The sequence below is a fragment of the Panulirus ornatus genome, chromosome 37, assembly GCF_036320965.1.
Source record: "Panulirus ornatus isolate Po-2019 chromosome 37, ASM3632096v1, whole genome shotgun sequence".
Taxonomy (NCBI): domain Eukaryota; kingdom Metazoa; phylum Arthropoda; class Malacostraca; order Decapoda; family Palinuridae; genus Panulirus; species Panulirus ornatus.
The window spans coordinates 8673483-8688386 of record NC_092260.1 but is presented as its reverse complement, the minus strand read 5'-3'; the positions used below and the strand labels follow the sequence as shown (position 1 = coordinate 8688386).

The 14904-nt window shown below is 42.4% G+C and overlaps 1 protein-coding gene across 1 annotated transcript in view; it reads right to left on the bottom strand.

Annotated features, from left to right (window-relative positions):
• Positions 1-14904, bottom strand: part of PolA1 (DNA polymerase alpha catalytic subunit) — a 436605-nt gene that overhangs the window by 333215 nt on the left and 88486 nt on the right. The window contains exon 7 of the mRNA XM_071683772.1: positions 12699-12811. Within this exon, the coding sequence (XP_071539873.1) occupies positions 12699-12811 (113 nt within the window). The remainder of the gene's footprint in view (positions 1-12698; positions 12812-14904) is intronic.

Genomic DNA, 14904 nt, shown 5'->3' with positions numbered 1-14904 from the left:
AACCACCTCACACCACACATTGTCCTCAAACATCTCATTTCCAGCACATCCATCCTCCTGCGCACATCTCTATCCATAGCCCACGCCTCGCAACCATACAACATTGTTGGAACCACTATTCCCTCAAACATACCCATTTTTGCTTTCCGAGATAATGTTCTCGACTTCCACACATTTTTCAAGGCTCCCAAAATTTTCGCCCCCTCCCCCACCCTATGATCCACTTCCGCTTCCATGGTTCCATCCGCTGACAGATCCACTCCCAGATATCTAAAACACTTCACTTCCTCCAGTTTTTCTCCATTCAAACTCACCTCCCAATTGACTTGACCCTCACCCCTACTGTACCTAATAACCTTGCTCTTATTCACATTTACTCTCAACTTTCTTCTTCCACACACTTTACCAAACTCAGTCACCAGCTTCTGCAGTTTCTCACATGAATCAGCCACCAGCGCTGTATCATCAGCGAACAACAACTGACTCACTTCCCAAGCTCTCTCATCCCCAACAGACTTCATACTTGCCCCTCTTTCCAGGACTCTTGCATTTACCTCCCTTACAACCCCATCCATAAACAAATTAAACAACCATGGAGACATCACACACCCCTGCCGCAAACCTACATTCACTGAGAACCAATCACTTTCCTCTCTTCCTACACGTACACATGCCTTACATCCTCGATAAAAACTTTTCACTGCTTCTAACAACTTGCCTCCCACACCATATATTCTTAATACCTTCCACAGAGCATCTCTATCAACTCTATCATATGCCTTCTCCAGATCCATAAATGCTACATACAAATCCATTGTACACATATATATACACACACAGACATATACATGGATCAGGTGTTTGCTTTGAAAAATGTATGTGAGAAATACTTAGAAAAGCAAATGGATTTGTCTGAAGCATCTATGGATCTGGAGAAGGCATATGATAGAGTTGATAGAGATGCTCTGTCGAAGGAATTAAGAGTATATGGTGTGGGAGGCATGTTGTTAGAAGCAGTGAAAAGTTTTTATCGAGGATGTAAGGAGTAGGAAGAGAGGAAAGTGACTGGCTCTCAGTAAATGTTGGTTTGCAGGAGGGGTGCGTCATGTCTCCTTGGTTGTTTAATGTGTTTGTGGATGGAGCTGTTAGGGAGGTGAATGCAAGAGTTTTGGAAAGAGTGGCAAGTATGCAGTCTGTTGTGGATGAGAGAGCTTGGGAAGTGAGTCAGTTGTTGTTCGCTGATGATACAGTGCTGGTGGCTGATTCGGGTGAGAAACTACAGAGGCTGGTGACTGAATTTTGTAAAGTGTGTGAAAAAAGAAAGCTGAAAGTAAATGTGAATAAGAGCAAGGTTATTAGGTACAGTAAGGTTGAGGAACAAGTCAATTGCGAGGTAAGTTTTTTTTTTTTTTTTTTTTATACCTCGTCGCTGTCTCCCGCGGTTGCGAGGTAGCGCAAGGAAACAGACGAAAGAAATGGCCCAACCCACCCCATACACATGTACATACACACGTCCACACACGCAAATATACATACCTACACAGCTTTCCATGGCCCACCCCGGACGCTTCACATGCCTTGATTCAATCCACTGACAGCACGTCAACCCCTGTATACCACATCGCTCCAATTCACTCTATTCCTTGCCCTCCTTTCACCCTCCTGCATGTTCAGGCCCCGATCACACAAAATCCTTTTCACTCCATCTTTCCACCTCCAATTTGGTCTCCCTCTTCTCCTCGTTCCCTCCACCTCCGACACATATATCCTCTTGGTCAATCTTTCCTCACTCATTCTCTCCATGTGCCCAAACCATTTCAAAACACCCTCTTCTGCTCTCTCAACCATGCTCTTTTTATTTCCAATGGAAAAAAAACTGGAGGAAGTGAAGAGTTTTGATATCTGGGAGTGGAGTGGATTTGGCAAAGGATGGAACCATGGAAGCGGAAGTGAATCATAGGGTGGGGGAGAGGCGAAAGTTCTGCGAGCGTTGAAGAATGTATGGAAGTTGAGAATGTTATCTTAGAAAGCAAAAATGGGTATATTTGAAGGAATAGTGGATTAACAATGTTATATGGTTGCGTGGCATGGGTTATAGATAGAGTTGTGCGGAGGAGGGTGGATGTGCTGGAAATGAGATGTTTGAGGACAATGTGTGGTGTGAGGTGGTTTGATTGAGTAAGTAATAACAGGGTAAGAGAGTGTGTGGTCATAAAAAGTGTGGTTGAGACAGCAGAAGAGGGTGTTTTGATATGGTTTGGTCACATGGAGAGAATGAGTGAGGAAAGATTGACAAAGAGGATATATGTGTCAGAGGTGGAGGGAACGAGGAGACATGGGAGACCAAAATGGAGATGGAAAGATGGAGTGAAAAAGATTTTGAGTGATTGGGGCCTGAACATGCAGGAGGATGAAAGGCGTGCAAGGAATAGAGTGAATTGGAATGATGTGGTATACCGAGGTCGACGTGCTGTCAATAGATTGAACCAGGGCATGTGAAGCGTCTGGGTTAAATCATGGAAAGTTTTGTGGGGCTGGATGTGGAAAGGGAGCTGTGGTTTCGGTGCATTATACATGACAGCTAGAGACAGTGTGAATGAATGTGGCCTTTGTTGTCTTTTCCTAGCACTACCTCACGCACATGCGGGGGGAGGGGGTTGTCATTTCATGTGTGGCAGGGTGGTGACGGGAATGAATAAGGGCAGACAGTATGAATTATGTACATGTGTATATATGTATATGTCTGTGTGTGTATATATATGTATACGTTGAGGTGTATAGGTATGTATATGTGCGTGTGTGGACGTGTATGTATATACATGTGTATGTGGGTTGTTGGGTCATTCTTTCATCTGTTTCCTTGCGCTACCTTGCTAAAGCTGGAGAAAGCGACAAAGTATAATAAATAAAAAAAATAAACACCTACATATGCACATATACATACATATACATATTAACATATACATACATATACATCCACACATTACAAACATACACATGTACATATTCATACTTGCTTGCCTTCATCTATCCCAGGCGCTACCCCACCCCACAGAAAAACAGCATCGCTATTCCCTGCTTTAGCGAGGTAGAGCCAGGAAAACAGACAAAGCAGGCCCATTCATTCACACTCAGTCTCTAGCTGTCATGTGTAATGCACTGAAGCCACAGTTCCCTATCCACATGGAGGCCCCACGGACCTTTCCATGGTTTACCCCAAAGCCAAGACAATGAAACACCCATATAGTGTGATGATCTAGGGTTGCTTTGGTGGTGCAAAGGGTAGGGTAGGGTAGGGTAAGGTAAGGTTGTCCTTACCTAAAACACAACCATTTATGGAAAGGAGTACATTAAGCTAGAGGGCCATCCGCTTCTTTTATATGAGGTTCACAGGTGTAATCACTTCATGTATGACAATGCCCCCTACCCTAAGGCAAGAAAGGTGATGAACTGGTTATACAAGAAAAATATTCAACTGCTGGGAGTGGCCTAGAAACTTCCCAGACCTTAACCATACTGAGAACTGCTCTAACCAGATGAAAGTCAAGCTTGACTCCTACAGGAGACCCTATGGACCCAAAACATGTACCTAAAATACTTCAGAAATCTTACCAATTCCATGCCCACATATCTGCAAATAGTATTCAAGGCCAAAGGAGACAAGACCAAGTACTGAAATTTAAGTGTGACATCTTACTTTTGTGGTACTGTGATGGGGTGGGCAAGGTTTTGTGGCGGACAAGGCTTTTCGCGGACACAGAACTAACCATAATCTTACATCTACATCTCTAATGTAGATGATTTCTAATGAAAACTTATGAGAAAATGTGATGGGCACTTGAGGTACAGGTGGGCTTTGCTACAGCCATGCTTTTGTCAGCAGCATTAACTGTTCTAAGCATTTCTTATTTTACATTTAAGATGGCACCTTTCTGTCTCTTATTCTCAAGTGCTATTATCACTTTCAGGAGACATGGATGCATTTACTTACAAAACAGGAGACAATGGGCAAAAGAGCACACAAGTTGTGGCTAATGCAAAAAATGGATGAAACTTGGTTTTGGTTACACAGACTCTAAGCAGGTGAGATATTTTGCAATCATAAGATGCAAGTGAGAGAAAGATGTTTCAAAACATCCTTAAGAGAACATCTTATACATTAAAAGTTCCAATCTGTTGTAATTATGAGGTCCTGCATGACCTTAGAAAAGCTAATGCTATGCAAGTGCAAAATGGTGCTACTGAAGCCTTTCATTAAGCAAGAGCTCTCGACATTTTCAATTTTTCCACTTGTTACAAAATACCTGATTCATCTCCCTAATTTACTATAAATGTTTTGTTTTACTATTTTCTCTCAAACGATATAAAGTATCCATTCTTCTTTCTCATATTAGTTTCAATATATTTTTTGTAGCACAGGCTGTACCTCTCTGATCCAGTGCTCTGTGGTCCAGTACATTTTGAATCTGCAGCCATTAGTTTGTGGATCTGCCACAAGGCAGCACTGTTAGCATTGCTAAGGCACCAAAATCTGTTTACACTGTAATCAAGCTAATTAACAGTCCTGTGAATTTCTTAAATTCAGCTTTTTGCAGGAAATGAAAGCCAGAAAAGTTAAAAGTTTCGAAAAACTTTCAAAGGTGCCAGGAGTACAGAACAGGACTGCACTTGTAAAGTGGTTTAAGCTCCGATATAATGAACATGTAAATATTTCTGGGGAGATGCTTATCGAGCAGGCCAAAGTTTTTCATATAGAGCTAAAGCTAGACTATGAATTTGAATATTTGCAAGGATGGTTACACATGTTTAAGTGGAGACATAGAATTTCTGCACATAGTGTGCATAGAGAAAAGTGTAGTGCTGACATGGAAGCTTGTAGTGTAAGGTCGTATCAAAACAATCAATAAAAACTCAAATCCTCTATCAAACGGCCAACCAGGGTTAAAGAGTTCGTAAAAGCCAGCTGGCTAGCTGGGACTGACAGTGCAGGCTGGCTGCCTTGGTGATAGCAATAAATCAACAATAGTAACAAGAGTCAACCAAAGCTAACTACTAACCTAAGATCGTTTGTTACATTAACTATTGTCACAAAGCTGCAACAAAATTTGTGGATGAATTTGCAGTTAAGAGGCAGCAGAAAACTTAGCCCTAGAACAAGTGTATAATGCTAACAATTCTGCCTTGTATTGGCATCATGTGCCATGAAAAATCCTTATCCAAGATATTGAGGAGTCTCCGTCTGGGGATACTTCTGATGTAAACTGATGTAACAATAAAAACCTTGTTTGAAAGATTTACTGGTTGCATTATTTCCTGTTTCAAGCTTTATTATACCTTTGAAAACACAGCAATATATATGTGTTATGAGTTAGCAAGACTATAATAACTTTCTAAAAGGGGAAACAGAAGAAGGAGTCACGTGGGGAATGCTCATCCTCGTCAAAGGCTCAGATTGGGGTGTCTAAATGTGAGTGGATGTAATCAAGATGAGAAAAAAGGAGAGATAGGTAGTATGTTTGTGGAAAGGAACCTGGATGTTTTGGCTCTGAGTGAACGAAGCTAAAGGGTAAACGGGAAGAGTGGTTTGGGAATGTCTTGGGAGTAAACTCAAGGGTTGGTGAGAGGACAAGAACAAGGGAAGGAGTAGCACTACTCCTGAAACAGGAGTGTTAGGAGTATCTGATAGAGTGTAAATAAGTAAACTCTAGACTGATATAGGTAAAATTGAAAGTGGATGGAAAGAGATGTGTGATTATTGGTGCATATGCACCTGGGCATGAGAAGAAAGATCATGAGAGGCAAGTGTTTTGGAAGCAGCTGAGTGAGAGTATTAGTAGTTTTGACACGAGACCGGGTTATAGTGATGGGTGATTTGAATGCAAAGGTGATTAACGGGGCAGTTGAGGGAATAATTGGTGAACATGGGGTGTTCAGTTTTGTAAATGGAAATGGTGAAGAGCTTTTAGATTTGTGCGCTGAAAAAGGACTGGTGATTGGGAATGCCTATTTCAAAAGGAGATATATACACAAGTATATGAATGTCAGTAGGAGAGATGGCCAGAGAGCATTATTGGATTACGTGTTAACTGATAGAAGCGCGAAAGAAAGACTTTTGGATATTAATGTGCTGAGAGGTGCAAGTGGAGGGATGTCTGATCATTATCTTGTGGAGGCGAAGGGGAAGCTTTGTAGAGGTGTTCAGAAAAGAAGAGAGAATCTTGGGGTGAAAAGAGTGGTGAGAGTAAGTGAGCTTCGAAAGGAGACTTGTGTGAGGAAGCACCAGGAGTGACTGAGTACAGAAAGGAAAAAGGTTAGAACAAAGAACGTAAGAATAGTGGGGGAAAATGGGATGTAAATTATTTAGGGAAGCAGTGATCGCTTGTGCAAAAGACGCCTTTGGCATGAGAAGCGTGGGAGGTGGGCAGATTAGAAAGGGTAGTGAGTGGTGGGATGAAGAAGTAAGATTATTAGTGAAAGAGAAGAGAGAGGCATTTGGACGATTTTTGCAGGGAAATAATGCAAATGACTGGGAGATGTATAAAAGGAAAAGGCAGGTGGTCAAGAGAAAGGGGCAAGATGTGAAAAAGAGGGCAAATGAGAGTTGGGGTGAGAGATTATCATTAAATTTTAAGGAGAATAAAAATATGTTTTAGAGGAGGTAAATAAAGTGCAAAAGACAAGGGAACAAACAGGAACATTGGTGAAGGGGGGTAATGGGGAGGTGATCACAAGTAGTAGTGATGTGAGAAGGAGATGGAGTGAGTATTTTCAATGCTTCTTGAATGTGTTTGATGATAGAGTGGCAGATATTGGGTGTTATGGTCGAGGTGGTATGCAAAGTGAGAGGGTTAGGGAGAATGATTTGGTAAACAGAAAAGAGGTAGTGAAAGTTTTGCGGAAGATGAAAGCCGGCAAGGCAGCGAGTTTGGAGGGTACTGTAGTGGAATTTATTAAAAAAAAAGGGGGTGACTGTGCTGTTGACTGGTTGGTAAGGTTATTTAATGTATGTATGACTCATGGTGAGGTGCCTGAGGATTGGCGGAATGACTGCATAGTGCCATTGTGCAAAGGCAAAGAGGATAAGAGTGAGTGCTCAAATTACAGAGTTATAAGTTTCTTGAGTATTCCTGGGAAATTGTATGGGAGGGTATTGATTGAGAGGGTGAAGGCATGTACAGAGCATCAGATTGGGGAAGAGCAGTGTGGTTTCAGAAGTGGTGGAGGATGTGTGGATCAGGAGTTTGCTTTGAAGAATGTATGTGAGAAATACTTAGAAAAGCAAATGGATTTGTATGTAGCATTTATGGATCTGGAGAAGGCATATGATAGAGTTGATAGAGATGCTCTGTGGAAGGTATTAAGAATATATGGTGTGGGAGGTAAGTTGTTAGAAGCAGTTAAAAGTTTTTATCAAGGATGTAAGGCATGTGTATGTGTAGGAAGAGAGGAAAGTGATTGGTTCTCAGTGAATGTAGGCTTGCGGCAGGGGTGTGTGATGTCTCCATGGTTATTAAATTTGTTTATGGATGGGGTTGTTAGGGAGCTGAATGCAAGAGCTTTAGAAAGAGGGGCAAGTATGCAGTCTGTTGTGGATGAAAGAACTTGGGAAGTGAGTCAATTGTTGTTTGCTGATGATACAGCGCTGGTGGCTGATTCGTATGAGAAACTGCAGAAGCTGGTGACTGAGTTTGGTAAAGTGTGCGAAAGAAGAAAGCGGAGAGAAAAAGTGAATAAGAGCAAGGTTATTAGGTACACTAGGGTTGAGGGACAAGTCAACTGGGAGGTAAGTTTGAGTGGAAAAAAACTGGAGGAAGTGAAGTGTTTTAGATATCTGGGAGTGGATCTGGCAGTGGATGGAACCATGGAAGCGGAAGTGAATCATAGGGTGGGGGAGGGGGTGAAAGTTCTGCGAGAGTTGAAGAATGTATGGAAGTCGAGAACATTATCTCGGAAAGCAAAAACAGGTATGTTTGAAGGAATAGTGGTTCCAACAATGTTATATGGTTGCGAGGCATGGGCTATGGATAGAGTTGTGTGGAGGAGGGTGGATGTGCTGGAAATGAGAAGTTTGAGGACAATATGTGGTGTGAGATGGTTTGATCGAGTAAGTAATAATAGGGTAAGAGAGATGTGTGGTAATAAAGAGTGTGGTTGAGAGTGCAGAAGAGGGTGTTTTGAAATGGTTTGGTCACATGGAGAGAATGAATGAGGAAAGATTGACCAAGAGGATATGTGTCAAAGGTGGAGGGAACGAGAAGTGGGAGACCAAATTGGAGGTGGAAAGAAAGGAGTGAAAAAGATTTTTGAGCAATCGGGGCCTGAACATGCAGGAGGGTGAAAGGCGGGCAAGGAATAGAGTGAATTGGAACGATGTGGTATACCGGGGTCGACGTGGTGTCAATGGCTTGAACCAGGGCATGTGAAGCGTCTGGGGTAAACCATGGAAAGTTCTGTGGGGCCTGGATGTGGAAAGGGAGCTGTGGTTTTGGTGCATTATTACATGACAGCTAGAGACTGAATGTGAGCAAATGTGGCCTTTGTTGTCTTTTCCTAGGGCTACCTCATGCACAATTGAGGGGAGGTAGTGGTTATTTTCATGTGTGGCAGGGTGGCGATGGGAATGAATAAAGGCAGACAGTACAAATTATGTGCATGTGTATATATGTATATTCTGTGTGTGTATATATATGCATACGTTGAGAAGTATAGGTATGTATATTTGCGCGTGTAGACGTGTATGTATATACATGTGTATGTGGGTGAGTTGGGCTATTTCTTTCGTCTGTTTCCTTGCGCTACCTCACTAACGCGGGAGACAGCGATAAAGCAAAATAAATAAATAAATAAATAAAATGGCTCATGGTGAGGTGCCTGAGGACTGGCGGAATGCTTGCATAGTGCCATTGTACAAAGGCAAAGGGGACAAGAGTGAGTGCTCAAATTACAGAGGTATAATTTTGTTGAGTATTCTGTGGAAATTATATGGGAGGGTATTGATTGAGAGGGTGAAGGCATGTAAAGAGCATCAAATTGGGGAAGAGCAGTGTGGTTTCAGAAGTGGTAGAGGATGTGTGGATCAGGTGTTTGCTTTGAAAAATGTATGTGAGAAATACTTGGAAAAGCAAATGGATTTGTATGTAGCATTTATGGACCTGGAGAAGGCATATGATAAGAGTTGATAGAGATGCTCTGTGGAAGACATTAAGAATCTATGCTGTAGGAGTTCCCTCCACCTCTGACACATATATCCTCTTGGTCAATCTTTCCTCACTCATTCTCTCCATGTGACCAAACCATTTCAAAACACCCTCTTCTGCTCTCTCAACCACACTCTTTTTATAGCCACACATCTCTCTTACCCTATTATTACTTACTCGATCAAACCATCTCACACCACATATTGTCCTCAAACATCTAATTTCCAGCACATCCACCCTCCTCCATACAACTCTATCCATAACCCATGCCTATCGACCATACAACATTGTTGGAACCACTATTCCTTCAAACATACTCATTTTTGTTTTCTGAGATAATGTTCTCGACTTCCACACATTCTTCAACGCTCCCAGAACTTTCGCCCCCTCCCCCACCCTATGATTCACTTTTGCTTTCATGGTTCCATCCATTGCCAGATCCACTCCCAGATATCTAAAACACTCCACTTCCTCCATTCAAACTTACCTCCCAATTGACTTGTCCCTCAACCCTACTGTACCTAATAACCTTGCTCTTATTCGCATTTATTCACATTTACTCTCAGCTTTCTTCTTTCACACACTTTACCAAACTCAGTCACCAGCTTCTGCAGTTTCTCACACGAATCAGCCACCAGCGCTGTATCATCAGCAAACAACAACTGACTCACTTCCCAAGCTCTCTCATCCACAACAGACTGCATACTTGCCACTCTTTCCAAAAGTCTTGCATTCACCTCCCTAACAACCCCATCCATATACAAATTAAACAACCATGAGTCATACATACATTAAGTATCCTTACCAACCAGTCAACAATACAAGCACCCCCTTTTTAAATAAATTCCACTGCAATACCATCCAAACCCGCTGTCTTGCCGGCTTTCATCTTCCACAAAGCTTTTACTACCTCTTCTCTTTTTACCAAATCATTTTCCCTAACCCTCTCACTTTGCACACCACCTCGACCAAAACACCCTATATCTGCCACTCTATCATTAAACACATTCAACAAACCTTCAAAATACTCACTCCATCTCCTTCTCACATCACCACTACTTGTTATCACCTTCCCATTAACCCCCTTCACTGACGTTCCCATTTGTTCCCTTGTCTTACGCACTTTATTTACCTTTCAAAAACATCTTTTTATCCTCCCTAAAATTTAATGATACTCTCTCACCCCAACTCTCATTTGCCCTCTTTTTTGCCTCTTGCACCTTTCTCTTGACCTCCTGACTTTTTCTTTTATACATCTCCCAGTCATTTGCATTGTTTCCCTGCAAAAATCGTTCATATGCCTCTCTCTTCTCTTTCACTAATAATAGTACATCTTCATCTCAACACTCACTACCCTTTCTAATCTTCCCACCTCTCACGTCTTCTCATGCCACAAGCATCTTTTGCACAAGCCATCTCTGCTTCCCTAAATACATCCCATTCCTCCCCCACTCCCCTTACCTCCTTTGTTCTTACCTTTTTCCATTCTGTATTCAGTCTCTCCTGGTACTTCCTCACAGAAGTCTCCTTCCCAAGCTCACTTACTCTCACCACTCTCTTCACCCCAACATTCTCTCTTCTTTTCTGAAAACCTCTACAAATCTTCACTTTCGCCTCCACAAGATAATGATCAGACATCCCTCCAGTGACACCTCTCATCACAGTAACATCCAAAAGTCTCTCTTTCGCGCACCTATCAATTAACACATAATCGACCCCGGTATACCACATTGTTCCAATTCACTCTATTCCTTGCACGCCTTTCACCCTCCAGTATGTTCAGGCCCCAATCACTCAGAATCTTTTTCACTCCATCTTTCCACCTCCAATTTAGTCTCCCACTTCTCCTCATTCACTCCATCTGACACATATATCCTCTTTGTCAATGTTTCCCCACTCATTCTTTTCATGTGACCAAACCATTCCAAAACACACTCTTCTGCTCTCTCAACCACATTCTATTTATTACCACACATTTCTCTTACCCTTTCATTACTTACCCGATTAAATCACCTCACACCACATATTGTCCTTAAACATCTCATTTCCAGCACATCCACCCTCCTCCGCACAACTCTATCCATAGCCCACGTCTCGCAACCATATAACATTGTTGGAATCACTATTCCTTCAAACATACCCATTTTTGCTTTCGAAGATAATGTTCTTGACTTCCACACATTCTTCAATGCTCCCAGAACTTTCGCCTCCTCCCCCACCCTATGATTCACTTCCGCTTCCATGGTTCCATATATATCACAACTACTCAAACCATATACTGTCCTCAAACGTTTCATTCTGGACACATCCAACCTCTTCCACACAACCCTATCTACAGCCCATGCCTCACACCCATATAACATTGTTGGAACCACTAATCCTTTAAACATTCCCATTTTTGCTCTCTGAGGTAACATTCCCACCTTCCACATAGGAAGTGCGGCAGAAGTGTTAGTGATATAATGTTCACTCTAGCATAGTCAATCAGCAATACATAAGGGATCTGGGAGAGTCAGTAGTTTTAATGACTTGTGTTATGCTCAAGGCAGGACAAAGCCTAACAGTGGAGACTATCTTGAATATTATACAGCATTGGTCACAAAATTCATACACTCTACACTATTCACAATGAGCCAAGTGGTTCATCATGGTTTATCATTAGACATAGTGATTTTCAATTGAGAATAGGTGTACACCACTGCATCCACCATATGGCCTCTTAACAAATAAGATTAGCTAAATTTTCCAAGCTCACTCACACTTGGGTTTGCAGAGTTATCATAAGTCACAAATAATGCCTTGTGCTCTCACCAATGATCCTTCTATAACAGGGTGTCATGGGTCAGTCTCTCCAGCAATTTTGAGCAGATCTCCACTTGGAGCTAACATTCCACCTCCAGGTCTCCAGGCGAGAAGTCCTCTGCACTCCACTTTATTGTATAGAATTTATCTTTGATAAAGAAAGATTTTCTTTTATATCCTATGACCAAGACTACAAGCATTACATGTTCACCCTATTCTTCTAAAGGTACACTGTTTCTACCTATTCAGGTGTTCTGTTCTTGACACACCCCCCTCAATTAACATTTTCTAATGCACATGAAAAAGTATACTCAAGAGATTTATAAATCTAGTTCAAACAGTCATTTTTGTCACCCTTACCTTTATACAAGGGAATAATACATGTACTCCATCAGCCCTCAGGCACTTCACCTCATTCTGTACATATTTCTGAGAAATTAGGTGGCAATTCCATCAATTTCCAATGCTTAACCATATGTAATTTTGCACAAAGAATCCAATGCCTCCTCTTACTACAAAATCCCACCTTCTCACTCAGCATCCTCCCTCATTCCAAACATACCACAGCTGCCTCCCTTTCTAATGTCCTTCCAAATCCTAACTGTTTCCTCTTCACATCTTTGTGATACCATTTGCCCATTACAGATATAGTTAAAATACATAAGCTCTAATAAATATTCACCAAACTGGAAGACTTACTTAGCTGTAAATCCCCGGTTAGCTTCTGCTTTTACATCACTACTTTCTTCTTTTGTCTCTTCTTTTACAATCTTAGATTCTTTCATTTCTTCTTCAAGAGTTACTGTCTCCATCTGAAAAGGCAATAGTAATTCAAGTGTTAACATGAGTCTCAAACAATATCTGAACGGGCAAATGTGAATGGGTAAGACATTTTACCCTGACTCTGTGGTGGTTAGTATATAAGTCTTCAATAATCTTTACTTTTTTTGTCACATAAAAAGTGGTTGGGAATAAACCTCACTGCATACATGTTAGCTGGTCAAACAAGTTGCTTTAATTCTGATATGGTTAATATTATTATTATTTTGCTTTGTCGCTGTCTCCTGCGTTTGCGAGGTAGCGCAAGGAAACAGACGAAAGAAATGGCACAACCCACCCCCACACACATGTATGTATACACATACACGTCCACACACGCAAACATACACTCCCATACATCCTAACGTACACATACATATACACACACAGACACACACATATATACAAATGCACACAATTCACACTGTCTGCCCCTACTCACTCCCATCACCACCCCACCACACACGGAATAACATCCCCCTCCCCCCTCATGTGTGAGAGGTAGCACTAGGAAAAGACAACAAAGGCCCCATTCGTTCACACTCAGTCTCCAGCCGTCATGCAATAATGCCCGAAACCACAGTTTCCCTTCCACATCCAGGCCCCACAGAACCCTCCATGGCCCACCCCAGACGCTTCACATGCCCTGATTCAATCCAGTGACAGCACATCGACCCCAGTATACCACATCGATCCAATTCACTCTATTCCTTGCATGCCTTTCACCCTCCTGCATGTTCAGGCCCCGTTCACTCAAAATCTTTTTCACTCCATCTTTCCACCTCTAATTTGGTCTCCCACTTCTCCTCGTTCCCTCCATCTCCGACATGTATATCTTCATGGTCAATCTTTCCTCACTCATTCTCTCCATGTGCCCAAACCATTTCAAAACACCCTCTTCTGCTCTCTCAACCACGCTCTTCTTATTTCCACACATCTCTCTTACCCTTACATTACTTACTCGATCAAACCACCTCACACCACACACTGTCCTCAAACATCTCATTTCCAGCACATCCACCCTCCTGCGCACAACTCTATCCATAGCCCACGCCTCGCAACCATACAACATTGTTGGAACCACTATTCCTTCAAACATAGCCATTTTTGCTTTCCGAGATAATGTTCTCGACTTCCAAACATTCTTCAAGGCTCCCAGGATTTTCGCCCCATCCCCCACCCTGATTCACTTCCGCTTCCATGGTTCCATCCGCTGCCACATCCACTCCCAGATATCTAAAACACTTTACTTCCTCCAGTTTTTCTCCGTTCAAACTTACCTCCCAAATGACTTGACCCTCAACCCTACTGTACCTCATAACCTTGCTCTTATTCACATTTACTCTTAACTTTCTTCTTTCACACACTTTACCAAACTCAGTCACCAGCTTCTGCAGTTTCTCACCTGAATCAGCCACCAGCACTGTATCATCAGTGAACAACAACTGACTCACTTCCCAAGCTCTCTCATCCCCAACAGACTTCATCCTTGCCCCTCCTTCCAAAACTCTTGCATTCACCTCCCTAACAACCCCATCCATAAACAAATTAAACAACCATGGAGACATCACACACCCCTGCCACAAACCTACAATCAATGAGAACCAATCACTTTCCTCTCTTTCTACATGTACACATGCCTTACATCCTGTGTGTGTGTGTGTGTGTGTGTGTGTGTGTGGTGTGTGTGTGTGTGGTGTGTGTGTGTGTGGTGTGTGTGTGTGTGTGTGTGTGTGTGTGTGTGTGTGTGTGTGTGTGTGTGTGGTGTGTGTGTGTCTGGTGTGTGTGTGTGTGGTGTGTGTGTGTGTGGTGTGTGTGTGTGTGGTGTGTGTGTGTGGTGTGTGTGTGTGTGGTGTGTGTGTGTGTGGTGTGTGTGTGTGTGTGTGTGTGTGTGTGGTGTGTGTGTGTGGTGTGTGTGTGTGGTGTGTGTGTGTGGTGTGTGTGTGTGTGTGTGTGTGTGTGTGTGTGTGTGTGTGTGTGTGTGTGTGTGTGTGTGTGTGTGCTTCTAACAACTTGCCTCCCACACCATATATTCTTAATACCTTCCACAGAGCATCTCTATCAACTCTATCATATGCCTTCTCCA